Source organism: Camarhynchus parvulus, chromosome 2 (genome assembly GCF_901933205.1).
Source record: "Camarhynchus parvulus chromosome 2, STF_HiC, whole genome shotgun sequence".
Lineage (NCBI taxonomy): Eukaryota > Metazoa > Chordata > Aves > Passeriformes > Thraupidae > Camarhynchus > Camarhynchus parvulus.
In genome coordinates this window covers 111647987-111666224 of record NC_044572.1, presented here as the reverse complement: position 1 = coordinate 111666224, position 18238 = coordinate 111647987, and the positions used below count along the sequence as shown (strand labels likewise).

Below are 18238 nucleotides of genomic sequence, written 5' to 3'. Positions count from 1 at the left end.
CTTTTGAGCTTTCCAAACCAGACTGAACTGCTGGGGGAATGCAAAATCACTGATCATGTTGTTCTTTTGGACTTGCATAGCATTGAGTTCCACAGCTGATACCAACCAAAGAAACCATGAATTTTCTTATATGTCATGGCACAATGTCCCTTATGTCACAGGTTTGAAATAAGATACATGCAGACACAATAATTTACTCTTTCTGATCCAGCTGACATAAAGCTTGACTTGTAATCATTACTGGAGACACACTGGAGAGTATTAAATGTTATGACTGATCAGATGGTCCAAAAGCATACGAAAAAATGGAGGAGAAATTTGAAACAAGAAACTAGTATCCTTTATTTTCCTAGCTGTTGTAATTCAGTTCTAAGGACAGGACCTAATTAAGTACTAGAAAATATTCCCTAATATTTATGTCATAAGATAAGGCTGAAACAAAGATTGACTTTATTGTACAAAGCAGTTGGGGAGCATACGGACCATTTTTTTTGTTTTGGTGTACATATTTATATTAGTCTTCATTGTTGCTAATAAATTACTATTTGTACCTTATTTTTAAGGTACAAATAGCTACTGAATAGCTACTGGAAGAAAGAAAATGTGCTCCCATCATTTTTCTTAATTTTTTTTTCTGGAATCCTTTTACCAGCTGCTTGTAAAAATGTGAGGTGGGGGGAATTAGACTGTCACTTATGAGGTAGTAGGTAAGAAGTAACCTGAATTAAATTAATGTGTGTATCCTATCATGCTCATTGATTTTTCTTCATTGTTTCAGTGGATATTTTCCTGGTTTACACCAGTGTAAATATAAATGTGAGTAAGATCAAAATCAGGCTGCAAAGATTTACACAGCTTAAAACAAACATAAGTTAGGAAGCTAAAAGATATATTTTCATCTTTGTTTTGCTTACAGTTTTAAGGAATAATCAGAACAGTTTACATTGTTTTAGTAGCTGTATTTTAAATATGTCATGATAAATAGATAAATATAGGCCTGTTCACACATGCACTAGAGTCAACAGTAATAAGATCTTGCCTTCAGTGAGGAGAACACAGCCTTTACAAGCTTGAGCTAAGCATAGAATGTGCCATTTTCTGTCAGCATGTCAGAGCACTGCTCTAACATTTTTTCCCATTTGCCATTTTTGTCTTTTTACTTCCATTTAAAAATTGATGTAAAAATAAATGTGGAAAAGCAAGCAAAGGAGACATATTGAGAGGAGGGTGGGATCAGAGTAGGAATGTAAACTGGAGCAGTAACTCTGACTTCCCTCTTTTTGCTCTGCCATTTGGAGTTTGCTAGGAAGGCACCAAAGCAATAGCTCTTTTATACCATTCTGAGTAAAGAGCCATGCTGTGAACCTGTGATCAGTTCTGCAATGGGCAAAGGGGGATATTTTTCCCATGACTTTATTTAATTGTTGTGTGCATCTGTGAGCTCACTTAAACTCCATCTGCACGCTACTTCACAAACACACTACCCAGCCTTTCCTGATTGGAATTAGGTACGTGTTGGACAACCCAACTTCTACATGAATTTCAGGCAAGTGTTGAGAAAGCTTTAAACATCCATGATAGTAAATGTTCCGCTTATTAGTCAGAGCTCCTTGTGGAGGTTATTGGTATCTGTTTCTCAGAGAGAATGATTTTCTGATATTGTTCTACGTCAAGTTGCATTAAGAAGGAAACCTTGATTGTTTTTGGTCCTTCTTGCTGTTGCTGTTGCCTTCTGAGTAGTTGATATTTTGTCAGTAGAGAGAATCTGCACTATTTATGGGTTTTGCACTATAAAACTACTGCAGCCCAGTCACATGGCTCCCTTTCCTAAGCCATCTGTCACAGAGGTCTGGAATTTTATGTGAATGTTGGTTGTGCAGACTTAACCCAAGTTTTTTTATTACGAAAAATGTCAGCAACTACAATATTTAGCATTTTACTTTACATTGGTCATTAAACTTGATTACTGTAGCTCTGTTTCATTGCTATAGTTACATATCAACTACGAAGCCAAAAAACACTGGGGCAATCATGGCAGAGCTGTATTGTCAGATCCTGGAGTGTGTGCTTGGCACTGATATAGTTAATATCTTGGATTTTTGTAACTAAGGTTTATTAATGCTGGTATAAAAATGTATTTGATATTATACAGATGGCATAAGATGTTGTGGTTACTAAGTTATTATCCAGGATAAGCTGCACTGTCAAATTCGGGGCTTAAAACTATCACAGGAGATTAAACTATTTACTAAAAAGGGGCAGAAAGATATAACAAAAGCGTCTTAGTATGAACATATTAGAAGTGTATTTACTTCCCATAAATATAATAACACATCTCTCTCTTTAAGCTGTGTGATTGAAAATGTGAACTTGGCTGTGTGGGAGAAGCAAACATAAGAGGTGCCTGAGTTTCTGTACCAGGGACAAGCAGATGGCTTGCTGGTGCTTCCATCTAGGTGGGCATCTGCATCAGGCTCAGGGATGAGAAAGGGAGCCATGCTGGCTGAGTGAAGAGAGGTTGCCAGGCCTTAAATTGTCATCTACCACCCATCTTTTCCTTCTGATTCAGAAGATTTAATCAATCACATTTTACCTTTAAATAATTCATCACTGGCAGTGGTAGAAGGCCAGGCTGTATTAAGGAAGCTCCACCCTCAGTCCAGCCAGCGTGGCTGTCACACTTTCAGCACAGGGGAAGAGCTCCCTGTTTCACCACAACTCTTAAGATCCTCAAGCAAGAACAGGTTTGACTGCCCTATCTTTAGCAATTGGATGGTTGACTAATCATCATGCCCCAGCAATATGTAATGGTCTGAAGAAGAAAGGGGCTCCTCCCGCCAATGTCTTTCTGAGGAAGAGGTCTAAGAAAGACAGACAAACTTGCCCCCTGGGCGTACCTGACTCTTTTCTTTTTACAACACAACATCTAGATGATTCACTTACACCATGAGTTTCCTATTATATTACTCAAGGTAGGAAATCTAGGTTTATACAGCTGTCTCCTACAGTTATACAGCACAGAACACATCTTCCCCAAATCCTCAAGTGTCATACAAACTTTGTGGTGACTCAAATTAAAAATAGTAGTGATGACAATGAGCAGTGTTAATTACAGTATTCTATTTGTAGATCTCTGACATGGCTATTTATCTCCATAGTCTTTGAATGTTTTCCGCATTATTCAGGAAAACACTGAACCAGACTACTGAGTAGTCCTCCAGAAACCTTCATCTTTTTCCCTCGGTGCCTTCAGCAAATGTTGGCAACAGCAAGGACTAGTCTTATATTCATCCCTATATAGAAGATATATCAATATGCAGTGTAGCATATTAAGCATGAGGGCAAATTTGTTGTTGCTTAAATTAGTAAATTGCACTTTCAGCAGCTTTTTACAATTGCAGGAAGAGTTTATCCTCTTTTTTCTGTGATCAAATGGTGTAAGGCAGATCAATGACATTTCCTTCCTTGGTTCTTGTACAGCCAAGCAGCGTTTGCCCCTTTTTGTGAGCAGGAGAGCTTCTCCCAGACTGGAAAATAGAGGTTGGGTCTCTCCCCAAACTGCACACGCACCTCTGCAATTAGAGGCTGTTCTTTGCTGTACTCCCCAGGAAGCAAAGGGTTTGTTAACTCAGGCAGAATATCTCCATTAGGGAGAACCTCCCCAAAATCCTCCTGTACCTCCCAGTCTAGTGGTCTCAGTGCAGACCTGTGCCTTAGTGGCCTAGTCAAATTATGATAAAGGCAGTAGGTTATTTCAAGTGATGTAGAAAACTCCAGTGAAAATTTTTCCTACTGTGCTACTTTTAGATGTATTTCTTTCCCCCTCCTTCTCCCCCACCATGATGCAGATGTTGTAATGTTTCCAGGGTATGGGGGGAAGGGAGGATATGTAATAGTAATGCTGTTGATGACCTAAACAATGCATTAATGCTTTTAACTGTGAATTGGGGTCATAGTTATCTGTAAGAGTGAAAAGATCAAGAAGATTTAAAGCTAAACTTTTTTTAAATAAAACTAGATTTAGGGTGTATAGGTTATGGTTTAGTGGCATCTTATTTAAATTCTACTTACTATGTTTAAGCTGAGATGCAGGGATACCATTACTGAAGCTACTCTTAAGTCTGCCTAAGAGTTGGACATTAACTGACATAAATCGAAAAGCTGGGTTTAGATTCAGATAAATTTAAATAAAAGCGTGCATTTATATTTATCCTTTAAAAGCACCACATGGTTATTTTACAGCCTTACCACGTCCATATCTAAACATGTCTCTATTTCCTGTTGCATGTCAGGGAGCTGAGATAGAAGTGGATGAAAATGGCACACTGGATTTGAGCATGAAAAAGAATCGAAGCCAAGACAAAGTTATGCCTCTCACTTCTTCCAGCACAGCACTTCCCACTCCCTCCTCTTCTCCTTTCAAAGCAAGTAGCATCCTGGTAAATGCAGCCTTCTACCAGGCACTTTGTGAACAGGAAGGCTGGGATACACCAATCAACTACAGCAAGACCCATGGCAGGAAAGAGGAAGAAAAAGAGGTATTTTTTCAATTTCTGAGTGACTTTGACTTTTTCCCTTGCATGAGAGACCACATGATAGTCTTTAGGATCATCTAGTACAATTTAAAGGGAATCAGTTTCCACAGGTAGAGGCTTGTGAGCACTGATCTGGTTTTAATGGTCTCTTGGATGGGATACTAAAAAAAGACCCCACTACTCACTTTGGAAAATCTTGCTTTCAGAGCCTACTTGCTAATGTCTGTAAGTCTCTAAGGTAAGGGAAACAAAGGTTACCATCATTAGAGTCTGCTTTTTCAATTTTGCTCCTAATGGCTCCGTCTTGTAACACAAACACCCAAATGGACTAGCAGTCATCAGGGGGAAAAGAAAAAATAAAACAAAAATGACATCAACAAATAAAATCAAACCAAGAGTTTTTTCATGCTGAAACAAAAGACAATTTTTCCATACCAACTCTTTAGACTTCTAGATAACGTCCTATCTAAGCATTTAAACTCGTACTTAAAACCTTGCCTGTAATATTCTTTCACTGGAAAACTTTTTATTTTACATACTCCAATAAATTTCTGCCACTGATTCTTGCAACTTATGTGATCAATCTTCTAGAGTGTCACTTCCAAATCAATAATTGTCTTAATTTTGGTTTTGTTTCTGTTTTGCTCTTTCATGTCTGTTTATCCTGTCTGGAGAACAAGGCAGAATAGTCTACTATGACCTTTCTCTCTTATTCTTCTACTTTGCTGGCAAGTTTGATTTAATTTTTTTTTTCTCATGAGCCTGACTTTCAGGATATGGACTGCTTTCATTTTTCTTAAATCAGGAAGGGATCACCAGCTCTTTAAAAGGCTGATTAGATAAAAGCCTATGTTACAGCTTTCAGAAAAAAAACTAAAAGATGTCCTAGTTGGAAGGTTTTATACTACTTACTCCTTGTTTGGTTTTATATATCTAGTAATATAATTTAATCATTATATTAATATGAAATTATGTTTTGTCCAAATATCAAATCTGACACTTCAAGAAGACATAGATGGGGTGAAGATATTTACAATTGAGGTTGGGGGATCAAGGCATCCAATTCAAAAACCACCTGGAATTTAAAGATAATTCAGTTGCATGAGGAAAAAAAATCTATCAGCACTAGGTAGAAGGTTGCAATGTGTCCACTGAAAAAGCTTGCATTTCTTGGAAGCTGGGTTATCTTGAACCCTTTGCCGTCTCCTCTTTGGGGCTAGTGATGATCTCTATCTCACCAATGACAGAACAATCCATGTCCCAGGGCTTCGGAGTGGGTTTGACCTGAAGCAGGAGACTGAGGGCTCGGGCCCTTCCCCATTCATGCTGCAGGATGAGCAGGCACATCCAGCTTTGAGAGGACTGCCCTGCTGCTGGCATCAAGAGGTGTCACAGAATTGGCAGGGGACCTGTCAGGTCACTCCTCCTCCCTGCTGCCATCACAGCTCAGCAAAAGAGTCAAGACAGGAGCCCCTCCAATCCCCCCCAGTCCATGCCTGACTTTCACAAGGCTAGCATGGGTGTCTGGATGTTTCCCTGTCTCTTTCCAGCACAGGGAATTGGAGGAAACTAAACTGCCCAACAGGACATAATGGTCCAATGCACTCAGGCACTGGTGCCCCTTGCACTTGCTGCTTTGACACTGTGCATTTTGTCCCTAATTGAAGATCTGGCCCCGGATCTCTGCTGTGAGATTTTGGTGTCCCAGGGAGCCTTGATACATCCAGTGATGACAGGGCCAGAGGCTCTGTTTTCAAAATCAAAGACTGGCAGTTATCCTTATGCAAAGAAAATGACTGATTATATCTATTTCTAATTCATTGTTATCTGGTTCATATGCACAACAGTTGCTTAATTTTGGTGGTAATTTCCAGAAAATATTGTCTCTCTCTCTCTCAGCAAAATAGCCTGTCCAGATGCCCCCTTAAAAAAAAAATCTGAATTTGGAAAAAGCTCAAAATCTCTCCAAAAGGAAAGCACTGAGAAATAACTAGAGCTGTCAGTTAGTTCAACTGTCAGTTCTCCAAAGATTTCAGGGCTTAAAAATGTTAAAAGTGCCAGATGCTATTATCTGTTATTCATGTTACCATTATGTTCTGGTCTTTGCTGAAATCAATATAAACTTCCATCTGTACATTAATGGAGTATCACTGCTTGCTTTCTTTCAGTAGTGTGCATGCATGAATACACACATGCTCTTTGCAGGAAATAGTAGTGCTTGGACCAATTGGGATGGTTCTGATTTTTCTTTTAGTCTGAAATTCTTTAGATTTTAATAGCATTTAACTATAAATCCTTTCAAATGGAAAAGGAAAAATTATATTTACAGTTGGGCTTGACTAGCAGTGACGATCATCACCCAACATATCAGAAAGAGAGAAGTGCTAAAGGTGCTTTCCCAAAGGATTATCTCTCCCTCTAAAGATAAATAGCTGGAGAAGCACACAAGCCAAGACATGATGCCCTACTTTTAGTCTTAAGTGCAGTGGATCAAAAAGTATTTGTTCTTTATTTCTGACCTGTGTTACAGACAGATGCAACCCCTTTTGAGCCACATGTGGTGATGTAAGGTTCTAGAAAGGCAGAGTTTCAGTATTCCTTTGCCTGCATTTGCTTTGCACTGTCCTGATTTTGCAGCTTCTACACATATGAAGAATTTATGTTGCTTCAATAATACAAGTGTTCCTCAAGGAATTAAGAAAATTACCAAAGGTGACTAAAGAAGTCACCTATTTAAATGTCTATATATCTCCCTTACTCCTGGGAAATATACTAGGAAAAAAACTGTATAAAATTGTTGTTGTTTCTGTATGTATGTGTGTGAATAGCTTTAGTTTAAAAAATTAGAAATCTTAATAGCTCAATTTAGGAAATTCACCATTAAGATTTGAAAAAAAACCCCTAATTATTTAAAGATAGAAAATGAAAATACTGCAATTCTAAACCCTCTATATCAGTTACACTGCTGGCTATAGGTGTACTCCTGTCAGTGTTCATCATGAAGTCTTGTTTTTATGAAATGACTCAGTGAAATGAAGCTGTGAACTGCAATACTGTAGTGTTTTCTCAAGCCTTGGATATACATAATTCGCCATCAGTCTGCTCTGTGCAGCAGGTATCAGACAGTGACATGATGAATAACTCACACACACACATAAAGTTTCTGGTCCATCACCAGCGAAAGATCAGAATATCTTTCATTTAAAACAAAGAAGACAAGTTACACATATATAAGTTACACATATGAAAATATTAACACAGCCTGCAGCACAAACAGTTATGGCAATTCTGGTGTGCTGCAGGTGCATCCTGAGGTACATGACCCAGATCAGGATCACAGTGGAGTGCTAGAGAGTCCTCTTCACCACCCCCTAATCCAGGCTGCTCTCAGGAGAAATGGAAGAGGCTGATGTCTGCCTGGTTTAGATACATGGGATCCAGGCAAGGCATGCTTTAAATTTTTAGAAACTCATATCAGTTTAGTGATGCAGATGTAGCCTGGCAGAGTTAGTTGTTAGACAGGAAACTGATAAACCACCATTCTTTAACCTCCATTAAAATAAGGGGAAACCATTTTATCTGTTTTTTTTTTTTGAAGTTATTTTGACATCTGATCCCTTCTAGCTGTCAACAGGGGGTTAGCATTTTTGGTTGTTTTCTTGGGGAGCTTTTGATTTTACAATAACTTGTGCCAGCGATGATCCCTGCTTGCACTTATGTGTTTCTAAGAAAGGTAGGTCAGAACTTGTGGATAGAAGTAGCCAGGAATTCAAATACCCATGGCAAAATCACTCCTATATGCCACTGCCAAAATTACCCCTATATGCCACTGGGAACAAGATTTAAACCAAGTTTGGAAAAGTATCTTTAATGTTTCTTGGATCTTGAACAAAGCTGACATACATTTTTCTACTTTTGCATTTTAGCATTTTAGTTTCCATGTTTGGAAGACTTTCAATCATTTATTATTTCTGCACTAACATCAAGTCCTTCTGTAGTTGCTAATTTTCTCTGTTGCTCCTTATCTGAAGTTCTCCTTCAGAAATATAATTCCCCAAGCCTGAAATATATGAGGGTTTTTCTATTTATTTAAAATAATTACTCATTAATTACTATGTGTTTAGTAAAGCTGAATATATGTATTTTTGCTTTTTATATTTGTATCAGGTTAGATTATTCTCAAACAAATTAACCCCACAAGTGTGGCTGAAAAAATCAGTAGTAATTGATACAGCAATAATATGGCATCATTTCTATATGTATGTGAAGTGTGAGTTACAGTAGGCAGTAGGTAGCCAGCAGCAGAACGCAGAAGAAAGTCATATTGAGGATCCAGCCCCCAAACAGGCAAAGATGAGCTGCCAGAATTGAGGACCATATGGAAGCTTTATCAGAAGAAACACCCCTGCAGAGCTTACAAGACCCAGGAGGCAGAAATTGCATTTTCAGTCCAGATTCCACTCAGCCCTGCACTCTGTGTTAACAGCTCTGCAGACAAGCCTGCTCCTCTGTCCTGGCACATCTGTCAGCTGCACAAGCCCAGAGCATCCATGGCACCAGTGCTGTGAGTTTAGCAGAGGCTGGGACCTTCTCCTCGCAGCCATGGGCAGCAGTTTCTGCTCCTACAGATGGTAATCTCTAGGAAACACCTGAGTATTGGAATGGAATCACAAAACCAATGTGAAGTCCAAGAAGGGATTCATAGAGGTCTGATAACTGGTGCTATAAACTTTGGAGAATTCTTGAATCATAAAATAGCTACAGAACATCCCTCCAGAAAGAAAATATTTATCTTTCATAAAGATAATAATAATGGAAGGCATTAAGTACCAAAACAACAAAAACCAAGTTATTTTGAAATTAAAAAAGAAGATTTTTCAGAAAACAAAAATGCAATTTCCTAACAGGACTCCAAGTTTCCAAAATGCCTTCCCAATGGAGTGAATGCTCATGATTCATACCATCCACCAAACAGCACGGTAGCAGTGATGATTTAGATCTACAAATAGTAGAAATCAAGAACTACCCTTAGCAGCCTGCTATTAAGAAAGCTTCAAAATTGTTTTGTTCTTTATGGTTTTTATTTTAACAAGAATCTGCTCTATCAATAAGATAACAGGGCATTCCATTCCACAGATCTAAAAAGCTTTGCATTAACATTTGCTTATGTAAATAACACTTTTTAAAGTTTATTATTGCAATTTTGTAATTTAGGGTGCAATGGTCACCACTTCAACTATATTCAAAAGTCAGCAATGTACTTACACAGTAAATAAAAAGAACGTAACTGCCAAAGTCTAGTTTGGCTCTACCAAAAACCACTTCTCTTTTCTTTGTCTTCTCTTTTTCTTTGGCCTTTATCACCATCTTATAAAACAAACACAAATTTCTGCTATGTATGGCTTAAACTAGCATCTGCTTAAAAGTCTGCCTGTAAGAACCTGCTACTATGATATACTAAACTTTCCTAATTTCTCTCCGTCATTTTTCTTTCATTTCTTTCTTTTTTTTTTTTTTTAGTAGGTTCTCTTCTTGCCATGGCAAATTAAATTGTTTCTTGAATGTGTGGGAGGACTTGAAGAGAGAAATCTTTTGTTACATTCTCATTTAATATTTCAGAAAGATCCAGTGAGCTCTCCAGAAAACATGGAGGAAAAGAAGTACCCAGGAGATGTCTCCATACCCAGTCCTAAACCCAAGCTCCACTCAAGAGATCTCAAAAAGGAACTCATCACGTGAGTCACAAAAAATGCTGCATTTTCCTTTGCCCTAGTAAAGACTGGCTATGCTGCTGTTCTGACTTCTGTTTTGAAGTAGATTTGCAGGAGCTGGGCAGGGAGACTTGCACAATTCCCTGCCAGTAGTTAGTTCCACATTGTGGGTATGCAGACATGAGGTCTGGAGCTGTGACAAGCCACAGCGTGCCTGGGGGTCTGGACAGATTAATGACTAAATTTATACTGGGTGCCACTCCTTATTCCTCAAATAGATAGGTAATCAGTGGGCACTTGCACTTAACTCTTTCTACAAAACACACAGTTTCATCACATGCTACAGATTGCCTCTGCTAATGCTTATATAATTGAATAAGCTTTAATTGAACAATTGTCATTATAGACCCATTGCTTAGAACTTGTGTAGAGGCAGTTAGGATTTCTCAGACAGAAAACATGCAGAATTCCTAAAAAGACAAAATATAATACAGAATGGGGCTTCCCAACCTGTAGGAAACAGGTTTAAGTCCTTCATCTTCTTCCTTCCAAGCAGAATTAGTTATTCAGTCCTGCTGAAAATCCAGTGGCTGTAGAAATTCACACCCTGGGACAATAGGCTAATATTTTCTTTTCCCAATTACTGAGATGCACTTGCTCTGTGTTAAGTTCCAAAACTTTACTATCTAGAATGGCAAATAAATTCTATTAAATCTGTCTGCATAAAATAGCTTGCTTCTGTTTAGAATTTTTCACTAAAAGTGTCCCAAGCAGCTCATAACACAAGTCACTCTTTAAAAATCACATCTAGGCTCTTCACAAAATCCCTTTGGGTTCACATCAATATAATTTTGATATTAACGCAGAGTTTTCACTGTAATAGTCAACAAGGACTCAGCAACCATTTATGGAACTTTTATTTTGGTCCCAAAGCAGAGCAGGTCTCTCTGAACAAATGTGGTCCATATCACTTAGTAATGATAGCCCAGAACTGCAGGCTCACCCATGAATGAACAAGTCACGTCATGCCAACCTGTGTCCTGCTCTCCAGGCTCAGAGGCATTGAAGCTGTTAGAGCTGCCTCTGTCTCTAGAATTTACATTTCCCTGGGGCAAGCTGCTGTGAAGAGCGGTTCTTTCCCCCCATGTCATGCAGTCTGCATGTTGTCTACTCACCACATTATATCTGCAGTCATAGTTCATGACCTAAATTTCTACAGGTCAGGTTGTCTTGCCTCTTCTTCTAAAACAAATGCATACAAAAATCACTGAGAGTTTATTTGCTGAAGGTGAATTTCTTTTGTAGTATTTATTCCATTGTGATAGTGACCTGTTTTGAGATACCTGTAACATACTGTTTTACCCTCCTAAATAATAACACCAAAGTATTTACTAGAGCAATGATGAGCTTACAGTGGTCCGAAAAGTATCTAAAAACAGGTGTCTAAAATGTAATTGTGCCAAAAATTAAATAAAGAGTAGTTTTAATTTATCAGAAGAATCCATAGGCAATATAGAGATCAGACTACATTCCTGTGATCCCACTGAGCTCAGATATTTTACTGAAAAATTCAGTACAGTTGGCTCCATCATGAGGAAGCTTTTAAAATGACATAAGTGCTTGCAGAGAAAAATTCTGAACGTGGTTAGCACAGTTGGAGCAAACTACTCTATGAATCCCACCATCCAGTATGTGCTTTCTATTTTTTCATGTAAATTCTGTTGGTCATAACAGCCAACTGTTGAAATGGGCTGTGAAAATGAGGCTGATGTCTTCCTAAGGCTTTTTTACAGATTTGAAAAACTTCCTAGCATTCTGCCAGCTCAGAGAAAAAAGCCAGGTGAGCATCTCAGGCACCCCTTTTTTCATTAGCATGGAGCACTAGCTAACAGTTTTTGTGCAGCATCTGCTTGCCCCTTTAATCCATATTCCCAGTGAAAGAAAAACAGTTCTTTGTAAGGCAGCTCTCCAGGGCTGGTTAGAGTGTTTCAAAGTACTGTACAAAGGTGTATTTAATTCACCTTCCCATCCTTGCACGCTGCATTTCTTAGTATCTTTCCTCTTTTGCAGAGGACTGTATCCCAGCTTGACTTCAGTGTTACAACTGAAGAAGGGCTGAGGAAAAAGAGAAGCTTTAACGTCTTCTCCAGCATGCCTCCATCTCTTGGTTTAAATGAGCATATCTGTTCTGTTAAATGTGCACCTGGTTCCAGCCAGGACAGCGTTAAATTTTGCAGTAGCCAGGAGGTGGGGTGGCTGAGGGTTACTCTATAACCTCACCCAGGGAGAAGGTTTTCCTCCCAGTCAAGTAAACTTGGCAAAGGCAGCACTTGGATAACACCAGTTCTGTTCTGAGCAATCATTTGCCTATCTTGGGCACTTTCCTATGGATATTTTTGCTGTTACCATTCATTTTGTTATCTCATTGCTGTTTCCTGTGATTTGTTCTTATCTTGAGATGTGGCTTTCTTTCACCTTTTGTGCCTCCAATTCTACTCCCCAACCTGCTGCAGGGGAAGGAGGAAGGAGGGGGGCGAGCAAGCAGTCTATGGTTTAGAGAGTCTTGGTGGGAACATTAATTTAAAGAGTACCATTCCCAAACCACAACAACCTTTGTATCACTTCTCAGTTCATCTGAGAAACTGCTTGAAAAAGTTTTGTTCTCTTTCAGAACTTCAGATGTGTAATATCGACATGCTTTCTCTTCTGCAAGCAATCCTAACATCTTTCTCACTTGTATCAGTAAATAAATATTGGATATGTTTCTAAAGAAGGTGCCTTATTTTAGTCAGAAGTGAAAGGAATTATTTCAAATCTTACTGTTCTCTGGCCTCCAGTACGTTATACTTGAGGTGAGATCAGAAACTTCAGCTCCAGCATTTATGAACTACTGTGAAAATTTTGTGCCAATAATAAAAGAGTCTTTTTAAGAACCCACTTTATAAGCAAAATACCTACGCAAAGGTAACTCTACGCAGATGAAATTAAGGTTTGAATTATTTGCACTGTGGAAATAGGAAAAATTCTTTCCCTCTGTGTGTCAAGTAATAATTAAAAACTAGAATGAAGTTTTCCTAGATTACTGCAGTGTCGTGACAGTGTGTAATGATGAACGTGATTGCCCTAAGGATCATTACATAATTCACTGCAGAGTATGGTGAGCTGTGTGGTGTATTTTATATACCTTAACTTCTCATTCCTTCTTTGCACAGCTGTCCAACGCCAGGATGTGATGGTAGCGGTCATGTAACAGGAAACTATGCCTCACACCGCAGGTAAGAAACAACAGGAAGCCTGAAACAGGAAATAGAGCTACTTCTAGCTCTTGTCATCTTTGAACCCCTTTGTACTAACCATGGATAAGCATTCAAAAACAATTTGCAGAAAATAATCCACAGAGAAACACGGCTGTTTTTCCTGATTTTTGTTATATTTGTGGAGGTGTGGACTTAATACACTGAGGCAGTTAAGCAGCATATGCTTATTACTGTAGCTGCATTTCTCAGCTGACACCTGCAGAAAAGTCATTTAGTGAAGTTTGCATTTCCCTGAGTGGACAAGTAGTCTCTATACAGATGCTGTTGCATCTGATTATAAATGAGGTTTCTGCATACCTCTTTATGAATGGCTTTGAAATTCATAATCTGCTATTATAACCTCAGGATACTAAATATTTTTCTCAAAATAGCCTACTGTCAACCTGGGTGTTGAAACAATTTCCTGCTTTCCCCTTGGGAGCAGAATAGAAATGTTTTCTGCCTTTTACCAACCACGTGGACCAGATCCTCTAGCTGTCCTTCATATAGGAAACATAAAGGATGGATTCTGTGTACCACTGTCCCCTCATAGCAAAGCTTTACAGGGGCTAGAAACCTTTGTCCCAAACTACATACTGTTTTTAGTGATTTAAGAACCACAGCTTTATGTTTGTCCTTCTTTGCCGAGAATAAATATTTGAGAGTATAATTTTAAGTAATATAAAGCATATATTGTCTGGAAGTTGGTGTTTTAGATAAAAATAAATGCTTTGGTTTAGTAAAATATTTCACATCCAGGTTTTCTTTTCAGTGTTTCTGGGTGCCCATTAGCTGACAAGACATTAAAATCCCTTATGGCTGCTAACTCTCAGGAGCTCAAGTAAGTATTGACAGTAGCACAAATGTTATTGTTCTTTATCTTCGACAAACATGTTCCCTGTGTTATTGAAGTTGTAAATTTGAATTGCTCTGAGCAGCATCACACCTTTTTCTGAAAAGTCTAGTGAATTGGTTTGAAAGCTTTTGAGTGAAATAAAGTTTACTTTTCTCCATTTGTCTTTCTTTTTTCTTGTACCCCTACATTTTCATTAATTAATCAGGGCCTCGGGGAACAAAAATTGTGAACACTAGGAAAGATGCAGTTTTCTCAGTATTTCTGAATCAGAAAGGAATAGAAAATATCTAATATGTAAGATGGATCTGGCAACTGGTTCAGATAGAATTAATTGGAATTATTTAGTAAGAAAAAAATCTAGTTAGAATAAATCTAAAAATGAGACCAGAATACCTGCAAATCCTTTTTTATTTGTCACTACCCTATACTATGAGTCTAATGCCACTGAAGCAGGCATCAAGTCATACGATTTTGTGCTGGCATAATTCTCACCATGAAATGTCACTTACAAAAGGACTGTGCAGGCTTTGCTATATAGACAGATGTATAGGGACATATGAATATTTCAAAAATCTGTAGTCAAGAGAGGCACTGGCAACCAGTCATCTAGTTATTGAATTGGCTTTGTCAATAAGGATGTGGGGAAAAGGGAAGGATAATTAGAGTTCTTTCATAGCTTTCCCTCTGCAACTTGTAAATTGGATCCCATAATAGATGGCTTGGAAAAATTCATGAATGCATGTAAAAAGGGGAGAACCCTGTGACTGTCCTTTCTGTCCTTTAGGTTTATCCCTAGTCCAGATAGAAGAAAATAAAGTCTGATCATGGCACTATTTTCCTTTTCTAATAGTATTAATAACAGAAGTGGCTACATTTAGGCTTGGAGCAGTGTTTGGCTTCCCCAGATCCAATGTTAGTGGTCTTATTCCCTAGCCTTACAACTTCAGTTATAATTGAAATGCTGAACTGATGGTATGAAGTTGAATGTACAGGAGATGCAGCAAAATAGCAAAGAAAGACCATTTATATAGGCAGCTGTCCAAAGCAGTTCACAAAGCCAGTAGGTAAACTGGCACACTGGCACAATGCTGCATTTTTTGACATTTCCAATCCCAAAAGGTATAAAATTTAGGTTTAGTTTATTTTAAAAAGAGCAGAACAGTTAGCAAGGAACTGGCTTGCAAAAATGCTGACAAATTTGAAGTCATTTGCTGAGTCATATATATTTGTCCCTGCTTTTATTGGCTTTCTGCCATACAAAGACACTCACACAAATATTTTGAATAGTTGCTCCTCATGCATCACCCCCCCGCCCCATTCATGTGTGAATAAGTAAATTTGCATACCAATATGGTTATTTTTCCACTAAAGCTTCTAGAGTTTTGGTCATGCCATAAGGAAAGAGGAGCAACAGCATATGACTTAAATGACAAACTGCACACTGTACGCCATGTATAATAAGTGAGTTGTGAAAGACAAAGTCAAAGTTCATGGACATTTCACAGACAGAAATATGTTGCACAACGCAGTAAGCATTTAATTTCAATTAACTAGAAAAAGAGCAAAAATCAAAATCTGTTCACAGACAATTTGCAAAATGAGAAAAGGCTAAATAAAATTATTTTTCACAAATGTACCACCTTTATTTAGGTTCTTGCAAACATAGTTCAGGTGATATTCTGAACAAAACTTTGCTTCTGTCTAAATTAAATCTTTTTCCAAAATGCTGCAATCATGCTTGCTCTGGTATAGTGATAGCAATAGTTAATTGTAGCATTGCTATGTGAGCAGAGGGCATAAATGCTCATAGAATCAGGCCAGGAAAGTACCCTCATGTAGTTAGGCATGAATATGAAAAAGCTGTGTATTTTTTCCAAATGTTATTCATGTTTAATTTGCCAGAATCAAGATAAGATTTTGGCTTTAATTATGAAACTCTATGCCAGCAAAGATACAAGGCTTCCATGCGATCCACAGTTTGGAAATAATGAAGGTCTGCTCAGAAAGTGGGCCTGTGACTCAGATTCAAGAGAATTTCTATATGAGGATTCTTGCTGCTCAGAACAATCTGAGGTGGTCAATTTAAAACACAAGTTTGATGATGACTCAGATTTTAAAGCTAAAAGGGATAATTGGGGCAGATATCCTATTTAATCAAAGAACTTGCTTATTGAGCCTTAAATAATTTTAAATGGGTACTTTAGAGAGATATTTACTTACAATTCAGAAACTTTTAGGAATAGGTGGTCACTCCTACCCTTAGACTCATTTTTGCAGTGATTAAATGTCAATTTTTCGTGGAGATATGAGCAGTTTTTCTACATGGGTTCCACATAAAACATTGATACTGATTTATACTGAGTTATAATGCCTTCCATAGGCAGTATAACAATTTCAGAAAACGGTTTTCTCAGCTGACCTCTATGGGTTTGCCTTGACTACAGTTCATATCCACCACCTCAGGTGAGCTTTTGAGGGAGAAAATGTACCAGAAGTGTTCCTAAAACTGCAGCTCAGTGTTTAAATTTTACATGTAGTTGTAGTTCATCTTCCTAAAGATAAAGCAATGCCCTTGTTGGAGAAAGGGACAAAATAGGAGGTACTCAATGCCCATTTTCAAGAATTTATATGAGAAATCACTGAGAGTTTTATTTTTGAATAACAAATTTGGAAGAATTGTAAGAGAACTTGTAACCTACACCCACCTGAGGGTTGACATCTCTTAATTTGATGTCCTGAGACCTCTGGTCCTTCGATGTAAATCTTATTTTCTTGGCTCTGCAGAGGAATTGATTATAGAGGATGACTCCGTAAGCTGGGGCACCAGTCCAAACACCACTTAAAAGCTGATGAAATCCCCCAGCTTTACTGATTGAAGGGCAATAGGTTTTTGGTGCATTTTGTGTTCTGGAATTTCACAATCCATACATAAATATAACCAATATTTAGACAACCCAATCCAGTTGTCAAGATTAAGAGTCTTGCTAATGAGGCTTTTTACTTATTTGTCAGTAGCCCACTTGAAATATCCTTTTACAGTTTCATTAGTCCTGACAATATCTCAGCCTGAAATCTTCAGTGACCTCAGAATAACTTGGACTCCAATACAGTTGGAAATCTGTCTGCTGCCAGAAGTGGTAACTTCAGATGTGGTGATAGAAAATTTAGTTCAGTGTCCTTTATAAGTATATTCACAACTCCCAGACTTTCAGATCTGAATGCTTCACACAAAGAGCTTTTCTTGAATTAAAGTCCACCTCCAGTCTATGTAGGGAGCCCTTCCATCTGTGATCATCTGATAAAACAAGTAGCCAAAATTAATTTCCTTAGTTTTTGGCAGGTGTTCTGGATTTACTTGTGAGCATTCACACTCTCCAGACATCTGCCCTTGCTGCCTGCTCCACATGACATTGTGCCCAGTCCTTTTCCCACGCTTAAACAGGTCAACATTTAGTTCTACACAGTCAAGCATGTCCCAGCGCTCTGCAAACCCCCGCCTTTACCTTTGCTGTCAGTGTGAGGCAATTCATGCCACCAAAAATATAGTTCACTAAGTGTCATCATGAAATGTTTTGATATTATATTAAAAAAAATTCACCCCTTTCTTCATTTGAAATAATGCTGATTTTTGCTTGAATAAATGCATAAATCTGCTCATGTCCAAAAGAAGTCAGATTTTTGACAAATTAATTGTTCACAGAAAACTAGTTTTAAATATTCTGTGAAGAGATGCACCTGCACACTCAGATGTACTATTACCATTATATTTGTAGGTGTTTTCCATGGCAGCCTACCAATGTCAAGGTGAAATCACGAATCTCTTTAACTCAGGAAAGATTC

At 38.1% G+C, this 18238-nt stretch overlaps 1 protein-coding gene across 6 annotated transcripts in view; it reads left to right on the top strand.

Annotated features, from left to right (window-relative positions):
- The window catches only part of ST18 (ST18 C2H2C-type zinc finger transcription factor), a 100510-nt gene that overhangs the window by 70190 nt on the left and 12082 nt on the right, over positions 1-18238 (top strand). For 5 of the 6 annotated variants that reach the window (XM_030965108.1, XM_030965124.1, XM_030965116.1 and 2 more), the window contains 4 exons: positions 4293-4538; positions 10155-10270; positions 13459-13521; positions 14315-14383. In XM_030965108.1, the coding sequence (XP_030820968.1) occupies positions 4293-4538; positions 10155-10270; positions 13459-13521; positions 14315-14383 (494 nt within the window). The remainder of the gene's footprint in view (positions 1-4292; positions 4539-10154; positions 10271-13458; positions 13522-14314; positions 14384-18238) is intronic. The other variant, XM_030965132.1, reaches the window with a different exon arrangement.